Raw genomic sequence first — 20,358 nt, 5'->3', positions numbered from 1 at the left:
ACTCTGCTTCCAGAAGGCACGAAGCTGTATTGATGTTCTTCTCCACAGCTGCAATTGCATCATCATACTCTGTGACCCATTGTGGTTTCTTCACAGTATTATTCATCCGCCCCTTGTTTCTCAGCGTCGACTTCTCTGATGAGGGAACGGAGAGAAATGTAGGTTTTAGAAGAAGACTGAGATGAAGAGAGGGAGAGAGAGAGCTGAGGGATGGGATGGAACTGGATGGACAGTTTAGGCTGGAGGGAGGCAAATTGACAGAGTGCAATGAAAAGGAAGAAAGAGGAGAGACTGGCTGCTGGTGGAGGAATTTATGTGAGCAGGCTTCAGGGGCAAAGACAAGGATCAGAAGCTCCACGGATAGTTTTTTACACACACACTTAGTGCAGGCTGCCAGCCGTTTCATTCGAGTGAGCATGAACATGTTTTGCTTGAATGTTTTTAGGGATGTCAGCAAAAAGTCAAAATTAAAATGTTATAATATGAACATTTATAATCAATTGAGGGTGAAAAAGACAACGTCATGCAATGAAAATGAAATCATTTCCAGTCGAGCTGAACGAGGGATAAATCAACAGTAATGTCGAGAACTCAGGACTAATGGAAAGCGTTACGTTAGGTAGATTACGTTAGGAGGTATCGAATAGATAACTTTTATTTCAACTTCATGAATCATCTGTTCGTCATCCATAGCAAGCCACAGGAATAAATAGACACAGGGCGTCTAACAAATGTTCAGCTCAAAACGGTCAGAACGCTCCTGGACTGTCAGGTCACGGTTTCTGGGATTTTTGGTTTTCTGATTTGAAAGCCTAAGTATTTTTGCAGAATAGTGCCAAAACCTCTCTTCTGGCACTGCCAGGATGAGAGGTGTGCGTTTTAATTAATGCTCCTGCTTACCCTTCTCTCATATTCATCCTTTATCTGCTTTCTCCTTGGCTCGCTCATTCTGTTCACTCAAGTACTCAAATTACTCCGAGCTGCACTTCAGAGAGTGTTGTTTTCAGGTCATTGCTTTCTCCATTGTTCAGGTTTTAGAGGTAAACTGTCTACTCATGTGTCTGCGCACTTGCCTATTATCGAGTGAGAAAAGATGCTCTTTTCTCAAGGTAACCAGCCTTTTCATCAAACAGGAGTGTTTCTCTCCGCTCTGGTACCTCTGACATCAGCCCGTTGTGAATGTTTGTAGCGTAGTTGCAAACATCCCGAAAATTAACTTCCAATCCCATCATGTTTAAATATTATGTGGATGCTATAACTTTTCTGTTATTATTCTTGTCTTTCCTCTATATTTTTAGGCCCTCCACCAGCTGTACTATGATCCCAATATAGAAAACAAGAATCTGGCCCAGAAATGGCTTATGCAGGCTCAGGTCTCGCCTCAGGCCTGGCAGTTCTGCTGGGCCCTACTGAGCCCGGATAAGGTATAGTGTACACACTCACATGGACACATGCACACAAACTGAAAAGGGATTTTGCATCATTTGCATCCGTCTCATCATCTCTAACAGGTGCCAGAGATCCAGTACTTTGGTGCGAGCGCACTCCACACCAAGATTTCTCGCTACTGGTCAGACATCCCCACGGACCAGTACGAGTCCCTGAAGACCCAGCTGTTCTCCCAGATTGCCTGCTTCTCCTCCGGCTCCAAGATGGTGCTCACCCGGCTATGTGTGGCCCTGGCCTCTCTGGCACTCAACACGATGCCTGAGGCCTGGCCTGGCGCCGTGGCTGAGATGGTGAGGGTATTCCAGGAGGAAGGGGGAGGGGTGGACGGGCGGGCACGCTGCCTGGCATTGCTGGAGCTGCTCACCGTCCTACCTGAAGAGTTCCAGACCAGCCGCCTGCCGCAGTACAGAAAGGGACAGGTAGGTCACAGGTTTACTTTGTATTCATTTGTTCATCAGTCGGTCTCAAACCTCAATGTTGAGTATTGAACATTGTCACGTTCCTAAAGATGGCAGTGGATGCTGTTTTCAGATGTTCTCCGTTTATGTACAGCATCATATTGCATCTCAACAGTTATTGTAAAGGCAACATTCTAAAAAAAAACGTAAGGAAAAAATGAGCCGACTTATTAAGCGGAGGGACATATCATACATGAAGGATGCACTGGCAGTCTGACCCTCATTATCATCCTCCCCCCTCTAGGTTCGGGGCGCCCTGGGCCGGGAGTGGGGGTCAGTGTGTCCCTTACTGCAGCAATTGCTGCGGAGGACCGACAGCCCCGGGGCGGTGAAAGCTCGCGTGCTGCGCTGCCTGTCATCGTGGGTGCTGCTGGATGTGCCCCTCAGCGAGAGCGAGGACCTGGTGCACGACTGCTTCAGCGCCCTGCCTGACCCGGAGCTCTTCGACACGGCGGTGGAGGCGATAGTCAACGCCATCTCGCAGCCCGACTCCCAAAGGTGCGTGCAAATATGTGACAGTGTGCGCTCACAACAACCCTGATGAGAAATAATGATACGACTGCATGGCGTGGTTTTTGACTGGGGAAATGACGGTGGAGCAGAAGGGTGGCAGAAGGGAGAAAGGAGGGAGAACAGAGGGGTGGGGAAGATGCTTTAGCCAAGGACAGGAAACAGACAGGGTGGACACTGGGAGGGCACTGGGAGGAAAGAAGGGAGGGATTGATAAAGGGCAAGATGACAGCCAGGGGGAGGAGAGCGGCATTTCTCGGTTGGCTGGCGTTGCTATGGTTACAGAGCAGGGGAGAGATGTCATCATGCCCTGGTTGATTCCGACATGGCAGGCACCCATTACCCCCTCCCCTAGAGAGAGAGAGAGGGAGAGGGAGAGGGCGTTGGTGGTGGGACGATGCAAAGAGAATAAAGGGTGCTCGGGGAAGGTGTGAGAGTATGAAAGACCTCATCCTCCATTTACCCCTGCACTGCTTCTCAGACAAGAGTGTCGCATCTGCTGACGAGTCGGTTTGAACACACTCACGTCCTGCAGAGTAGATGGTGGGAAGATGATTCATGGAGTTACAGGTAGAACCAGCAGCAAGTGTTCAGATTTTCTTCTCTAAATGTCAGGGCTTTTTTTTCCCACAATTTCCAGATTTTAAGGATTTTCTTTCCCTTTCTCTGTCTGGTTTTGTTTCACTCATTACTTGATCACAGCCCTGCGTGTTTGCCGGTTTGTGTGTTTTGTCAGGTTTTCCCAAAAGTCTTCTCGACACTCTTACTGGCAGCATCTCTTGAGACTTGAGACTCTCGAGTGATTTATGGATTTATATTTGGCTACCTATATTGTGTGCGTTCGGTCGGCGTCTATGAGAGAGGAAGAAAAATATTTAATGTTAGAAAACCTCCATCTGTTCTAGGAAGCCCACCTTTTTATTGAATATGTATATTCTGCTGTTTTGACTTATTCTCTCTATTCTATCTGTTTATGTTCCTCCGTTCCCCCATCTCTTCTCTCACAATCAGTACTAAGCCCTCCTCCCTGTCTCTTGTTCTCTCCCTCTGTTTAAACACATTACAGTCAACTCATTTGGGGAGATGCTATTGGTCCAGCTGCATCCTGTTGCCAGGCAACCCATTTCCCCTGTCTCAGAGTGTTGCAGTAATTGCAGAGGGGATCAGAGGTGGGGGTGGTGGAGAGGGAGAGAATAAAGGAGGAGTCAGGAAGGAGGCAAGTGTACAACAGCAGGGCAGGGAGCAAAGGGGAGGGGGGGGGGGGGCAGAGGCATCTATGAGTTTTAAGAGAGGAGACTGCAGCAGACGGTCTAGAGAAATCTCCAGAATGTTCACAGTAATGAGGGAAATAGGGGAGGAAACGCATTTAAATCCATTCTGCCCTTTTGATCGCCTCGCATACACACCATAGCTAAGAGTGCATGACCTGCATTTGCAAAGCGGCTTGTTAAAAAATGAATGATCTTCCGAGTGCAGTCTGCTGCTCACATGTACGCACACAGCTGCTCACTCAGAGTAGATTGCAGTCGGTCCCTGCGCTGCTTTTTTTTTCTACAGTGTCCCCGGCACCCAAACACAGAGGATGTTGGCCAATGAACACACAGCTACGGGCTTATTAGATGGAGGCCGGATTCATAGACATCACATCTCAGCAGGGTGGAGCTCTCTCTCCAGAGAAGGCTGGCTCAATGTGGGCTGCCGAGTAGGGGACTCGGCTTCATAACGCAGGACCGTAGACTCGGCTCCTCGGCTTGTGAGGGGTCCTGAGGGGAATTAGAATAATAAATTCTTCCCAGGACCGAGATAGGAAATTCGTTTAACCTGCAGAGCAAAGGATGCATACCAGCATCATTTTTTGACTTGCCACTGTTTTGTTCTGCTAATACTGTAATACAAGGGACTACGCAAGGCAATTAGTCAAATTAATTAATTAATCAACAAGAGTTTCGGTAAGGTGTTAGCATAGTTAAGTCAACCACGGATCACTGTTTTTTACAATGTGATTTTTGGATACATAATCATCAGTAATGTGGATATAATGACTGTGTGGATAAAGGTAAATAATAGAACACCTAGAACAGAAGAAAATCATCACTTTACTGTAATGCTGCCTTTAAAACAAGGAAAAGACAACACATTATATTACGATACCCAAAATCTAAGACGATATCTCGGCTCTCATCAAGATATCTATATAATATCAATATATTTCCCAGAAACGTCCCAAACTCTACAAAATGAAAAGAAAATAGAAAACACGGGCCGAGGCCAGTAGTGTGCCATAAGTGATGATTGAGCGGGATGATTTTGTATAAGTCTATACAGCTTTGGAAGGTGTGGTGGGGATTCAGGTTAATGTGTATATTTCAGTTTATTTTCAAAAGTTGATAAATATTCATTGATATTGATGGACTCTCGCCCGTATTTACATTCTCACAAAAGATGGAGCATCGCCTGAATATCACATCATCCCCCAGGGACTGACACACATGTAATATGGTTTACATTTATGGCGTTGGCACACAATCTCCTCTGTGACATTCACACACACGCACACGCACATGCACACACACACACACACACACACACACACACACACAAGCGCCCTTCATCTCCAAATGTCACCTCTTCACGTGCTGTTATTAAGGATGACAGGAAGATGTTCTGTGATGTTGTCACGCGAGCAGATCTGAGCCTGTGTGGTGTGCGTGTGCACGTGTGCGCGTGCAAGTGTTTTGCAATGTGTCTACATAGATGTGTGTGTGTCAGCACATGTGTGTTTTAGCCGGAGTGAGGGAGTTATAGATTGCTGAGACAGCAGGAAGGAGACGGAATAATAACTGACAGCAGCTCTGAGCTGGAGCTTTGAATAGACACGCTGGTTCCCTGCGAGGGTGGGTGTGCTGATCAGAGGTTGGACTGACTTGGACTGAGATTTGATTTGAAAGAAACACTTGTCTTGAGAAGGAGCAATAAATGCCTCGACCTAGCTGTGAGCGGTGTGACTCACTTTTATGTTCGACAGTGTAGGCCTTCCTGGCTGTGCCTGCTATGTTCTTCTCACTTGCAACAGCACTGCGTGTGTGCGTGGCGTTTCTCGAGACGGACTGGCCTCCTCTAACTGTCAATTCTGGTGTTTCCGTGTGTCCATGTGTTGTAGATATGTCAACACTTTGCTGAAACTGGTTCCTCAAGTGCTGGCCCTCCAGGAGCAGCTCAGAGAAGCTGTTCAGAATGGAGACATGGAGTCCTGCCACGGCATCTGCCGTATCGCTGTCACACTGGGAGAAAACCACTCCAGGTGTGTGTGTGTGTGATTTATATCAGCCAAACTATCTATATATACTGTTAATTTGGACCGAATCATGTCATGCAATATATTTCATGTGTTTCTCTGTTGTTGTTGTTGTTGTTGTTGTTGTTGTTGTTGTTGTTGTTGTTGTTGTTGTTGTTGTTGTTGTTGTTCTGATTAAATGACACACAGAGGGAGAAAGTTGCTAGTTTGCCCGTATACCCACTGCTGTGAAGCGGTTAGGCTTAGCTGCCATATCACACTGTTTTCACTCTCTTCACCCATCACTCTCTCTATCTCTCTGTCCAGGACTCTGTTGGAGCAGGTGGATCACTGGCAGAGCTTCCTGGCTTTAGTCAACATGATCATGTTCTGTACAGGCATCCCCGGCCACTACCCGGTCAACGAGACCACCAGCTCACTCACACTTACCTTCTGGTATACACTACAAGTAAGGAACCCTTTCAGTCGGGTCTCGTCGAGTAACACCGAAGTGATGATGTTAGTTTGACAAATAAATTGTATTATGTGTACATTGTGAGTCTGGCAAGTTAGTCTGAAAATCTATGCTTTTTCTCTTCCACCTATTTAAAATGTACAGCTACTATCGGACAATTGATCGTATTCAGTGAAGTGAATGATGAATACTGTAAAATGTAATTGGGTGTCCCTTAATAGCCTGTGTGAGTCATAACGGATGTTTTTGGGCTTGTAATTAAGGTGCACAAACCATTTTATGTGCTCTTTTCTCCGTCTTCAGGATGAAATAATGTCATTCGAGTCGGATAAGCAGGCGGTGTATCTGCAGGTCTACAGGCCGGTATATTTCCAGCTGGTGGATGTTCTGCTGCACAAAGCCCAGTTCCCCACTGACCAGGAGTACGCGACCTGGTCCTCCGATGAGAAAGAGCAGTTTAGGATTTACAGGTGTGTGTGTTTGTGTGTGTGTGCATTTGTATGCCTGATGCTATCTCTGTCTCATAAAAGCCTATTTCTGCTCCACGCAAGTGTTTCAGTGACAGTCTAAGTGTTTTCCACAATGACTGGCTGATTGGTCAGCATACGAGTGTGTTTCACTCTAATAGACTAATAGCAGAGGGGTCAAAACCTGTCCGGCAAATAGATGAGCAGATCATTTTCTAAGGTTGTTTTGTGCTTGTGTGTCCTTCAGGGTGGACATCTCCGACACGCTCATGTACGTGTACGAGATGCTGGGAGCAGAGCTGCTGAGTAACCTGTATGATAAACTAGGGAGACTGTTGACTAATGCCGAGCAGCCCACATCATGGCAGGTGGGTGAGACGCACACGGATGGTCAAAGAGAACATTTTGAAATGTTTTCCGTTTTCTTTGAGCATTGCAGAGAAGCCAGTGCTGAAAATGTGTCATCATTGTTTTTTTTAGTTTTTTTCTGATTGTTAGCTTGAAAATCCACACTCGTTGATTTATTTTCACTTTCCATGGTATCTTTTTATTTCATTTTTAGAGTACAATAATAATAATACAATAAGACTGTTCTGCTTCTCCTCCTCCAGCACACGGAAGCCTTACTGTACGGCTTCCAGTCCATAGCGGAGACGATAGATGTGAATTACTCTGACGTCATCCCGGGCTTGATAGGACTCATCCCCAGAATCAGTATCAACAACGTCCAATTAGCAGACACGGTGATGTTCACCATAGGTGAGATTAAAAGGATCATAAAAGTGATGAAATGATCTGAAGTGATCTGAAGACAACGCATGTAGAAACTGCTCATGTCGTTTCTCATTCAGTGTCTGTTAACTGTTAATCTGTGCCCAGGTGCTCTGGCTGAATGGTTGGCAGACCACCCAGTCATGCTCAGCAGCGTCCTGCCCTTGGTGCTACAGGCTCTGGGGAACCCCGACCTCTCCGTCTCTTCAGTCTCCACACTCAAGAAAATTTGTCGGGAGTGCAAATATGACCTGCCACCCTACGCAACCAACATAGTAGCTGTCTCTCAGGTACATGTACGCCTTTTTGTTTCGCCTTTTTCACCCAGTTGATCAAGTGTGAGAGCCAATAACAATACATTCCATCAAAATGTTCTTTACTACTAATATGGAGATGTGTGAAAACAGTCTGAATTTAATAGAAAATAACTTAAATGTTATCTGAGATTAAAGTCACATTGATCACAAAACATCTGAGGGTGTTTTTATGTTAATTAACCACTGATATCTCATAAAATAAAAGTGTTTCTCTTAAATTTGTGGGTTTCTCTGGTAATTTGACAACCGCAATAGATTCTGAGTTGTTCTTAAATTTTAGAATATTACCTCCCTTCCATGGCTCTGTAAATATATATATTTTTTTAAATATGGCCCCAATATGCAGTCGTACTTTGCCGAATTGCGATGTTCCTGCTTTCTAGAAATACCATTAAAATACCTTTGAAATCCCTTCAGTTGTATGATTTTGGAGTAACTTTTTATTGCTGATTTGGGTTGGCTGTGTTGTGCTTTCAAAGTAATAAAACCATCACTCTGACTCTTTCTTTTCTCTCAAGGAGGTGCTTATTAAGCAGATCCACAAGGTCAGTCTGTGCTCTCTCTCATTCACTCACTCCTTTGGCACTCAAGTGACATTTCAACAAGAAATGATGTGAAAGAAATGTGTAGCATGTTTTCAGCCGCCCCACTGTGTCTCTTGGTGTAGATTAGCAGCCGGGGGTCGGCAATACGCTCAGCTAGTGGCCCCTACCAGGTGGGGGGCCGGTTAAGAGTAGTGAGTCAGCAGGCAGTCAGCGGCGGTATAAAACAGGCAATAAAAGGTGTTTGAGAAAGTGTTAGTCACCGCCAACATGACAGGCACTTCAGCATGCAGCCGTAACTGGCCACCCAAAATATTATGCAGGTTGCTTCAGCAGACTGCGAGATTAGCTGCGGACAGACACAGAGGTGCGCTTTGTGCGATTGCATGATTCCCCTGGCAGATATTAGAATAATTATAATAATGACTTTAAGCTGGAAACCGAGACTAAACCTGCGACCATGTTTTCTTGCAGACAAGTCAGTGTATGTGGCTGATGCAGGCGCTCGGCTTCCTGCTCTCCGCTCTCCCCGTGGAAGACATCTTAAGAAACCTTCACTCCCTCATCACCCCTTACATTCAGCAACTGGAGAAGCTAGCGGATGAGACGGTGCGTACACGGTCCAGCATGTCACGGCGTGCCCACGCGAGCTGTCAATGTTCCTCTATAATACTATTTGAATTTCATTCCATATCGTTTTCAATATTCAAATTATATTTGAAAATGTAATGCTCAAATTCTGCCTATTATTAATATTAATTACACTACACAGGGTTATACATGGCCAATGTCATTATTGTCAATGTGGTTGTTTTACTTCCTGTCCACTAGAGGGCGTTCCAAAAACATTACCAATACATATGTTGACCGTAACCAACAGCTGACAGCTTTCTAGATAAATAATAATTAAGAAAAAACGTAAACAGTAAAAAGTAAAACAACCACATTGTCGTTCTCCTGGGGTCACCGTGTCCCTGTTGCCATGGCTACGCCCTCCTCGTTTCACCGTCAGCTCCACTTTCACGTTCTCACGTACATCCTGCTGTTGGTCTCGCTCCAGATGAATCAGCCGATGGAGACGCGGGTCGATCTAGTTAGCAGTTAGCAGCATGAACGCATCTTTGTCATGACGTCATCGCTTCTAGAGGTCCGTCGATATCTCTGTTTTCATTTCACCGAGTGCTGCTACGCATGTTATCTCTGCGTGTCATCTCCGTGATGGGCCGCTGTCTGTTTCTGATTTATTGTTCATCAGACTTCATGTATCAAAAGCATCCGTTTATGCAGGTAGGCCAAGGCGAGGAGGGCGAGATTTGCTAACGAAATCACGTTTCTTTAAAAAAAAAAAAAAAATGTAATACTAATTTCAGCATTCGAATAGCACTGATATTTTTACTATTCAAATTACATTCATTCCCGAAGTTTATTCCAACAGCCCTAGTGCGCACACACAAACACAAGAGCGGGATAGCTGGATCCTGGCCAATAGGAACAGGCTTTGTTTCTGCGTGGTGTTGCTGCAGTGGAACATTTCTCTGCGGGACCAGATTGGATTTGACCCTGCACCATGGGCTAGTGACTCAGATAGATGGAAAAGACACACTTTCTCTCACTCGTGCAAACACACACACACACACACACACACAGGCGTGCGCGTGCACCACGGCAACTAGAGAAAAGACAAACTGAGCTCAGGGAGATAAAAAAAAAAAAACATGCCTATACAGACACACTTACAGTAGGTCATGCTTGTACATGCGCATGCACAAAGGATATTCTTTGCCCCTTTTAAATGTCAGTTCAAACGGAGAGTGGGTTTTTATAGACTGTCTCACTGGATGATACAAATGTAGAGCTGATAGTCTAAAAATACCAGGTTTGATGTCTACTGTGTGTGGAACAAAGTGGTATATCTGCTGATCCCTTGTTCTGCCATCAGTGAGGAGTTTGGGTGGGGTGAATAGAGATGTCAGGTTAGATGAAGCTTCTCTCTCTCTCTCTCTTTGCGTGTCTGTCCCTGTCTCGCCCTTCACACAGTCACACGCCGGCTCTCATCCTTCCTCTCAGACTCTTCCTCCCTCTCTCATTGTTTTCCGCGTCTCTTTCTGACGTATCGGCATTACGTCAGCCTGGGAAATCAGGTGTGTGGAGCCGTACGAATAGTGGCACCTAGTGGGGAGACCTCCGGGTTACATTACATCGGGGGTGCACGACCTTGGCGTCTGACGGGGCCTGACTGATGATGGCAATATGGAGTCACTCTTGCATGCATAGTTTGCACACTGTTCTTGTTGCAGGAAGATAGTAACAACATCAACACTGTGAGGGGAGGTCGACTCAAGGAAGAGTCCTCTTCTTTGTGTGATGAATGATTAAACACTGCTGGTGGAAAGCTAATTATTGATGTGTATCTTGTGTGTGTGCATGCTTGTGTTATTAAATGTCTTATTATCTACAGATTCTTTATTTATTCTGTTGTTAACTCTCTTTATTCTAGAACTAATAATGACAAAAGCCCAGAATTGTTAAAAGTAAGCTCAAAACTGCTTGCTTTGTTGCTAACCAACGGAAAACTCAAAGGAATTCAGTGTAACTGTCTAAATAGTTTAAATGAGATAAAAAATGTCAATTTAACAGAGCACACTACCGGCTGTGTTTCTATTCACATATTGTAAGTATCGGGTTAGAAAAGCTCCATGGAAACAGCAAACGTCTTTCTAAGAGCTATAATTGGCAGCAAGGCTCCAGACTAAAGGTTTTACTTTGTTATTGGCATCTATTGTGGTTATTTGCATAAAACCACACAATTCAAATGGTAAGGAAATAAATGATTGTGTTTTTATTTAAACAAATCTTGGCATTAGTAGTCTTATTTATGTGGGATACGCTGCTTGGAGCTAGTGATCGGAAGGTCACAGGTCGACCTATTTGTATATTTCTTTGAAAACATTTATTTCAAACAAATGTATTTATTCATGTTGCGTGCCAAAAAAAACAGTTGACTTTGAACTCACCATAATGTAACTTAATGCAATTTAATCATCAAACCACCTCTCTTTATGTGTCTTCTTAAATCTTATAGCAGTTATTTTCCGATAGTGGGGTTAGTTTGTATAATAAAGCACATTCTTAAATAAAATGATCCGTTTCTTCCTTCTTTCTTTCTTTTTTTCTTTCTTCTTTCAGCCTAATCCCTCCAATAAACTAGCAATCATCCACATCCTGGGGCTGCTGTCCAACCTCTTCACTACGCTCGACATCAGCAAGCAGGACGACGAGTCAGCAGACGGCTCAGCACCACCTGTCAAAACAGCCCCGCCTCCACCTGGACCGAACCCGGTCAGACACCACACACACACGCACGCGCACACACACACACACACGATCCTGATGCACCCATGTTTAAATTGTACTTCTTGTCTATGACTTTCTGTTTGTTCCTTTTTATTTTTCCTTTGATTTTAAAGCTAATTTGTGTTTTTCAGGTGGTGGTGGTTTTGCAACAAGTGTTTGCTCTTATCCAGACTGTACTCAGTAAGTGGCTCAATGACTCGCAGGTCGTAGAGGTGAGTCATCGTCAGTGTGCGGTCACATAACGTCAGTGGCTTCCAAAAATCAGTCCTCAGTGAGCGGATATGACATTTCGTCTCAGCTGATATCTCATGTCGTCCCTCCAGGCGGTGTGCGCCATCTTTGAGAAGTCGGTGAAGACGCTCCTCCACGACTTTGCTCCCATGGTGTCTCAGCTCAGTGAGATGCTGGGACAGATGTACAGTACGATTCCCCAGGCCTCGGCCCTCGACCTCACACGACAGGTACACACTCACGCATGAGCTCACGCTCACATCGGTATTGTTCCTTTAACACTTGGATGCAGAGAGATTTGTCAGGAAGGTGCTGTTCGGCTACGCTCCAATGAGCCCAGGGCGGATACAGCATGAGTTTGTAAAGCTTCATCCTCATCCTTCATTTTCTACTTGGACCCTCTTCTCCCATGTTTGTGTGTCTTGTGGGGACAATTGCCACTTTAAAAACATTGTATTTCACCCTACTAGGCTTTCCACAATGTTATAAGACACTTCTAATAACAATCTGAGCTTTTTGGTGGCAACAGAAGGGTTACATTGTTTGGCTGCTGCAGCGTTCTCACTCAATACTGTTGTCCTCATTAGTCACAGATACAAAAACACGGGAAAGTCACTTGATAATATACCAAAGTTACCCTTTAACGGGGAGAGGTTTCTGCCAGCGAGGCCTACTTTCTCGTAAACATGGATATAAAGCTGTGGATCTTTGCATTTAGATTAAAAAGTCCAGTTGGAACTGGAAATGATGCTAAAATGCATGTTTCCACAGCTGAACACCATCCCAATAGTCAGACACATTTGCAGAGCTGAGAGCTTGTTTTCTCACAGTGCCTTCGGTCCAAATGCTTCAACACTTTATACATATGTGCAGCGGTAGAAGGGGAGATGAATGTTAACACTGCAGTGCATGTAAAGACATCCAGTGGTTTCCGGCCGTAGCCCGTTTTCCCTCCACTGACATGGTTTCTTGTGTGCAAGCTAAACACAATGAGCGCCTGATGTGAAGTCCTGCTGTTTCAGATGGTGCACATCTTTGCCAGTGAGACGGACCACTTCCCACCCATCAAGGCTCTGTTTGAGCTGGTTACCTCGGTAACGCTCTCCATCTTCCAGCAAGGTAGGGGGTCCAGCCTGGGGTGGGACTGTGAATACTGTCAAATGTGTCTGTTTGAATCAGCGTTAGACATTTTTGGAATGTTTCTCATATTGGGTTTTTCAGCAGGATTAAAAATCCTATCTTTTGTGTATTAAAGGGCAAGAGTGAAATTGCAAACACGTCTGTGAAAAATTAATAGTTAAATATTATAGGGCTGTAACGAATATCTTTTATTAATTTTTTTTCCATTTGAACCTTTAAACCTTGATAATACTCTGCGCTGGTGACATTGGAATCTCTTCAAATTTGGCACAAAGATGGACTCAAATATTAAACGGTTAGATTTTAGTATTCAAAAGTCACTGTGACCTCCACACAAAAAAATATTTTGGCCTTTACTCATGAGTTCATATGAGAATTAAGTACAACCGTATAAAATGACGAAGTGATTACAATTTGGACGGACATGGAGGTAAACTGCAACCTGGCTGGTAGTCTGAGGCATACCAACTGTAGTTATTTAACTTTTCTAGCTATTGCAAATGTACTTCATGTGCAACTGTGCAGAAATACCAGGTTTAAATAGAGCGAATAGATGTGATGTTTGAATATCAACGTTATGACTGAAGCTTTGATCTGTTCGTTGCAGCCCTAGCATATTCTAGTGATACTCGCCATTTCTTGAGGACTTACATGCGGTTGCATTTGTAGAGAATAAAACCTGTCAGACTGGGGGCCACAAACAGGAAAATGACAAAAAAAAAAGGTTTGAAGTCCCTGGATTCTGTTGGTACAGCCCACCTTTAAACGTTTGCCCCCATTACTCATTAATGCAAGTGGTCTTTCTGCTTGATTTGTTGAAATGACAAAGAAGAATAAAATGATCGTTTTCTCAACGCAGACTTCTGTTCCCACTGATCATCCATTCAATCATTTTATCATCGTTTGCTTTAAGCCTATGTACTCGACGTGTTGCCATAGTTTCTATATTTTGCAGTCTAGTATTTGCTTATGTCATTTTTTTTTTATCAGTTTATTTTGAATGTACCTCTTCAGTGTTTGGGCTGCATGACATGATTTTTGTTTTTGTAAAGTGTTCAATGTTTGATCAGAAGTTTGTTAGTGTGCTTGTTAGGTTTCACTCAACGTAATCCTGGACATGAATGTAGATGATGTCATTCCATCCACTACACCTGAACTAGGATGCTCGTACCAGCGTTGTCTGCCGCTCCCCTTCCCTTTGTGTTGTCCCTTCTTTCCTCTACCTCCTTTCCTGCTTTGACTGGTTACGTAATGGCTGCCTCTCCCCCTGCCTCTAAACTCTTTCTTTTATGAGCAGGTGCCTTTCGGTAGCCAGTATCAGTACAGGATGCCGTCCACTAGCTTATTTCAGTCGGCTGGCGTATAATGTAGCGGGCCGGCCGCCGCCTCCGCTGTGCTAGGATTAGAGGCTCTCCATCACAGCCCTCCGGAATAAACCCCCCTCTGGAGGGGTTGTGTGTGGAGGTGCTGGAGGGAGGTGTTGAGCAGGGAGCTTGTTTGGAGTCTGGGAACAACTAAAGCTGGGCGCTTACTACAGACGTTTTACTCCGTTTGATCACGAGTCCCTCCAACGTCGGAGAAAAAGCACGTTTGAAAGTCTCGATGTGGATTCTTCTGTTCAGAAGCTTCTACGGGGAAATGCGTGTTTGATTGTGCAACAATCTGCCGTATCTTAAAAGAGAGGGGGGGAGTCTTGTAGTCTGTGTCCAGCTGCACAAGGGGAGGTAGTGATATCAGAACCCTGACCTTTTGAGTGTGATTCATACGGATGGCTATGGGTTCACCTTTTTTGAAGCAGAGCGGATCTTATCGACCGGCTCTGAATGGACCCTTTACAGAAACCTCCTCCCCCACGAGGCACGCGGTCTGAGAGGAAACGCGTCGCTCGTTGTTTGGATCGCATCCAGCGCCAGCGGTGCCTCCTGGGAAAGGAGGTGGAAGCGGGTCCATTCAGGCTCGGTGCCTCGTTTCCTCCAAACTGTAACAGTAACAGAGGTGCCTCCTGGGTTCCCACTCCAAACCCACTTTTGTTTCTTTCGGTTTGTTCTTCTTTCTCTCGTTACTTCTTTCTTCTTTTGTTTCTCTCCAAACAGACCCATGTCTTTGTCTTCTGCCTGTTTTTTTTGTTTTTGTTTTTTGGTTGGTCTGTTCCACCAAGACTCTGCCAAAGCTTCATATGCCCCCCCTCCCCCTCCCCCCCCTTCTCCCCTTCGTTCCTTACTCACGTGTGAATTATTTCAATGAAATATTTTTGAGTTCTCTTTTATTTCCACATGACTGTTGAATCTATTCAGTTGCTGTTTGTATATTATTCTTATTCTCTTATGATTTCTTAAGTTTCATCTTTATTATATTTTAGGACCCAGGGATCATCCTGATATTGTTGATTCATTTATGCAACTCCAAGCTCAGGTGTGTTTTTGGTTTCTTATTTCATTCACTTTGGGTTTCTCTCTCTCTTTCTCTGGTTTCTCCCTGTTTCTCTGTCCTCTTCTCCCTTTTCTCCCTCTTTCTGTCCTTTGTTACCGGGCCGTAAGGTGTCCCATCACATAGGCGAGGCAGCGGAATGAAACGTGAGGGGGGATGTTTGGTTCTAACAGTCACCTCGCCACACAGAGTACAGACCTTTAGTTCTGTATTTGTGGGTAAAATAAAAGAGAGGACATATACAATAATGTAAGAAAATCCACAGGTGGGATGGAAAAAATACATTATAATTAAAGACAACTACGCTTTGCACCAATTCACAAAAAGTATTTTTAAAATATCTAAAAGAAAGAAAAGAATACAATTTCCGAACAAGTGATAAAAACGAAATGCCAAAACCACCTAAATCGGTCTGATATACTCACGAAAGCATACAAAATAATACACCAAACTTTATCTTGATGTTTATCATTCTTATAATACTCTCCGTGTTCATTGAATTAAAAACCCTACTGGCAGCGATGCTGAATGACCTCAAAAATAGTTTATGAATATAGTTTCATATGAACAAAACTCTGCAAACTTGCCGTCACAATCAGGCAGACGTGTCAGAAGTACAGACATCCGTAACTCAAGTAGAAGTACAGGTACTTGTGTTCAAAAAGACTCTGGTAAAAGTAGAAGTACAACTTCTTTACTCAAGTAAAAGTGAAAAGGCACAGGCTCTGAAATGTACTTACAGTATAAAGTAAAAGGTTTCCCTTCGGATTGTTGCACAATCAATGTATTTTTTTAATTGTATTTGTATTGTTATTTATTAGTCAGGAATACTATCATCCAGAATGTATGAAAAAGCATCCCAACTTTGGGGTTTCATCAACTAATCACATTATGCAGAACAAAGCTTTTAAAACATTCACTAAAAAGCACTTATGACCATAAAACAACACTGCAATCTGACCCAAGATGGCAAACTTTATTACTCCTTTCAATCTTGACAAAGGCTTTCAATGTCGTCTCACTCGCTCAGAAAGTCTCGACGACGAATGAAAAGATTTCATAAACCTCTCAGAGGGACAACCCTTCTATAAATATTCAGAATGATTTATTGATATTATACTATATTGATATGAATGAGTGAATCTTATGCATCGACTATTATCATTCCCCTTTTTCCTTTAAAGTCAACATCAGGGCACGTTTGTGCTGACGATTTTTTTTGCAAAAAGAACAATCAGCGCCTCGGATGAAATGTTTTGGTTGATGCAACGCTCTTGGGAAGCTGATGTAACGGCATCTTGTGGTCCCGGGTGACTGGGTAGACGCTGAGCCCGGTCCTCCTCTGTCATTCCTGCCCAGAGCCAATCAAAGCCCAAATGAATTAATATTCACCTAATATTAATCGGTTGAGACAAAATTGGCTGATGGCTCTTCTGTTTTTTATATTTTTGTCTTCATTCTTCTTCCTTGGTTTTCTATCTTTGGATAGATCTGACCTCCATCTCTCTCCCTTTCCCTCTCTCCCTCTCTCCTCTCCTCCATCCTGACTGAGTTCATTATTACAAGATGATTATTTCTATTAATCTGCACATGTTAATTACTCACACACTTCTGTTGCATATTCAATCCAGTCAGCCAAAAAAAACAAAAAACAAAGGAAAAGTAATGTTTCAAATTGATTTTTCAAGAAACAAAACCATCATTGCCTTTAGTTTGACTTAAGTTTCCAATTATTTCAAAGTATGATTTCTTGCAATTTGTTTGTTATACCTGCTGAGTTGTGCATTGGAGGATCTCTGTATGAGTTTGGATCTAGTTTTTCCTAAACGGATGGAGAGAGCACTATAGCCTGGTAGGCAGATCTGTTCTCAGTCCTGTGTTGCTGTCAGATCCGGCTACCAGGCTGCGCGGGTATCGTTGATAACAGTACTTTGAAGGGAGCTTATGCAGTGGAATGTGGTGAAGCAGTACCGATTGGGTCGGGCTGTCAGAAGCATGCTCCGTTTAATGCCTTTATCTGCCTCTTAGGCCCTCAAACGGAAGCCCGATTTGTTCTTGTCCGAGAGTCTTGACGTGAAAGCAGTGTTCCACTGTGGTAAGTGTGCATGTCGTACACACACACACACACACACACACACACACACACACACACACACCTACCTCTGCACACTGTCCTGGGTGTTTGGCTACACTTGTTTATTGATGTTTCTGACTCCTTCTCCCACTTCTAGGGGTTCTGTCACTCAAATTTCCTGAGGCTCCGACAGTCAAGTCGACATGCTTGTTCTTTGTGAGCACACACACACACACACACCTTGAAACCCTGCAGACATATGTGTGTTTGTAAATGAGACATTTGGCCTGAAATGTTCCGATTGTGTGTCCTGCCTCAGACTGAACTGTTGCCCCACTGCTCGGACGTGCCTCCACTGGCCAGAGTGGTGCAGGAGGACGGCAAACTGTTAATCCAGGCCGTGCTGGAGGTGAGGGAGCGCCACGTCACACACTTACACGTCGCACAAGAACCAAAAACCCACTTTTTTTTGTGTTTTTAGTAGGAACTGCATGTACAAGATGTGCTAATTTGGGTGGGAAACGGATTTTCTCCACCACTTTCTCCAGGGCATCGGGGGCGGGGCGTCTCGCAGCCTGATGGACCAGTTTGCAGAAGTGCTTTTCTCTATGAACAAGAACTGCTTCTCTTTGCTCGCCATGTGGTTGAAGGAGGCACTGCAGTCTCCCGGGTTCCCGTCATCGCGGGTCACGACTGAACAGAAGGACAACTTCTCGCATCAGATACTCAGGTAACAAGTTTTCCGGCTAACTAGTCCATCCGGCTGGTCAACCACATGGTTTTCCCGCACCGACTCTTTCTAATCGTGCGCGTTTTTGTCCCGGGCCTCTTCTGTCCAGCAGAGAACGAGTGAACAAGAGGAGGGTGAAGGACATAGTGAAGGAGTTCACACTGCTGTGCAGAGGGCTTCATGGTACGGAGTACGCCGCTGAATATTGAAACTCTACCCTCGAACTCTCACCCAACTGTGACCTCTGCCCCTTCGGCGCCAAACAGCTGGATGCCACGACACACACAAAAACAGTTCTCACCAACTCCTCCCCATCAGCGAAAGACATCACGAAATGATTGTAACGATAAACCCGCCCCATCGCAGGACAAGACCCTGAAGCAAACCCAGCACAGCCCTGCCATCGGACTGATGTTAAATCCCCGGGGGCTGTCGGGAGGCTGTCCTCTCTGCTCCTTCCTTTTTTTTTCTGTTATAAGATCGATTGTTTCTCTCTCTTTTTACCTGTTTTTCTTTGGAAGAGCTTGGAGCAGCACTCCCAGCACGCTGCCTCTCACCTCCTTCTATCTCCGTCTTGTTCTGCCTTTTCTAGATCTTCCCGTGGTTCCTAGGTTGTTTCCTGGTGATTAGCATCCATATGAAATGGTATTGGTATCGTACGTAGCTACTTGATATTATTTTTCAAAATAAATCAAATTAATTATATAAATGTATACGTATACACATATAGAAAGATGGCGGTTGTCAGTCCTGCTGCTGCTAACGGGAAGAGGGAAGGACCAATGTGAGGAGGGGGGGATTCTGCAGGAAAAAAATGACAGTGATTCAATATTTTACTCCCAACCCCCGCCCCCCTCCCTCCCTGTGATCTCCGCATTTGCCAAATTATCAAGAAACGTTTTGTGAATTTGTCCTTTTTTTTGTTCTATATGCCTTTTAGGGGAGGTATGAGTGGAGGAAAGAGTCGAAAACCACACAACCGGACTAAAAGCGATCCGCTCTCTTGCCCGGCCCTGTGCGTACAGGGCTGTACCTCATGTACATACACAGTCCCACCCAGTCATACTGCAGTCTCCTTAGATTGGATTGTAGAGTGGTGTTTTTTTTTATGCATTGGTCCCTTAGGTTAAGCAGGACTGCCCCGGTGTGAAGCCTAGAGGAGGGGGAGGAAGGAATGATAATAGCTGGCCGTGAGAAAGAGGCACAAAATGGAAAACTGAGAAAGGGAACCGAGGTGTTTGGACGGCTTAGTCACTGTAATCGTGCAAAAATATTAATCAAGTTGTGCATATTAACAGTTATCGCTGAACACTTCTGCGTATTTGAGTGTATGCCTGTGTTCATACGTGTGTGTGTGTGTGTGTGTGTGTGTGTGTGTGTGTGTGTGTGTGTGTGTGTGTGTGTGTGTGTGTGTGTGTGTGTGTGTGTGTGTGTGTGTGTGTGTGTGTGTGTGTGAGAGAGGTTGTGTATGCACAGATGTATCTTTTTCCACTTGTTCAGTGCACTTATAATGGACCTACAGTACACATCCACAGCTTCCTCCCCATCTTTTAAACAAAGAGCTCATTCATTTCCTCACGCCACCACCACACTCATTCAGACTACTCTTTTCTTAAAAAGCAAAACCGACCAGGCACATGCAGGATTTCACCGGTGGTCGCATCTCGTCAAAACCACCTCAGTCGTCTGAGATAACCAGCCAGCGGTAATCATGGACCACACTCTTTATCTATCCATCTATCCATCCGTCATTGACCCGACTGCTCTCGGAGAAACGCCACCATCCCTTCATCCATCTGAGTCGCTGCCTTGGAGAGGACCGAGAAGGATTAGAGAGTTCGGCGACAAAACAAAACGTCTCTGAGAAAGTTATTTGGCATTTTGCAGCAGGAATTAGCACTGACATTCTGTGCTCATCCGTTATGCCGGAGACATTATTGGTGAAGGCTGTAGAAAAAACAACAACAACAAAAAACGCTGCTTCGTGAAATCAGCAGCACCAGTCGACATCTAATAGCACTCGGCGTTGAAATGTACTTTGTGGTCTCTGATAACACTTTATCTCAGTCTAATCCTTCTGTCTTATCCGAGGTGCCTGCAGACATGTAGCATGTATGTGTTGGGGAGGGGGGGGGGGGG

At 44.6% G+C, this 20,358-nt stretch overlaps 1 protein-coding gene across 2 annotated transcripts; it reads left to right on the top strand.

The window, feature by feature from the left end:
- The first annotated feature begins 1,302 nt into the window (after window positions 1–1,302).
- On the top strand, window positions 1,303–19,688 carry LOC311014320 (importin-13-like). Of its 2 annotated transcripts, none has more exons than XM_084010865.1 (21): window positions 1,303–1,424; window positions 1,512–1,868; window positions 2,152–2,405; window positions 5,578–5,718; window positions 6,019–6,160; window positions 6,470–6,636; window positions 6,881–7,001; window positions 7,245–7,392; window positions 7,513–7,694; window positions 8,240–8,266; window positions 8,738–8,872; window positions 11,450–11,602; window positions 11,749–11,829; window positions 11,941–12,078; window positions 12,871–12,967; window positions 15,348–15,400; window positions 17,444–17,510; window positions 17,647–17,705; window positions 17,809–17,898; window positions 18,038–18,219; window positions 18,332–19,688. In XM_084010865.1, exons 1-21 carry the CDS (start codon window positions 1,362–1,364, stop codon window positions 18,426–18,428), a joined length of 2,754 nt encoding a protein of 917 aa, XP_083866991.1. In that variant the 5' UTR covers window positions 1,303–1,361; the 3' UTR covers window positions 18,429–19,688. The 2 variants fall into 2 exon arrangements, with proteins under 2 accessions (XP_083866991.1, XP_083866990.1); XM_084010864.1 differs by having other exon boundaries at window positions 18,329–19,688.
- Window positions 19,689–20,358: the final 670 nt, after the last annotated feature.

The sequence above is a fragment of the Eutrigla gurnardus genome, assembly GCF_963514095.1.
Source record: "Eutrigla gurnardus genome assembly, chromosome: 6".
Lineage (NCBI taxonomy): Eukaryota > Metazoa > Chordata > Actinopteri > Perciformes > Triglidae > Eutrigla > Eutrigla gurnardus.
Note: the sequence above shows the minus strand (reverse complement) of the source record. Positions and strands in the feature narration are given on the sequence as shown.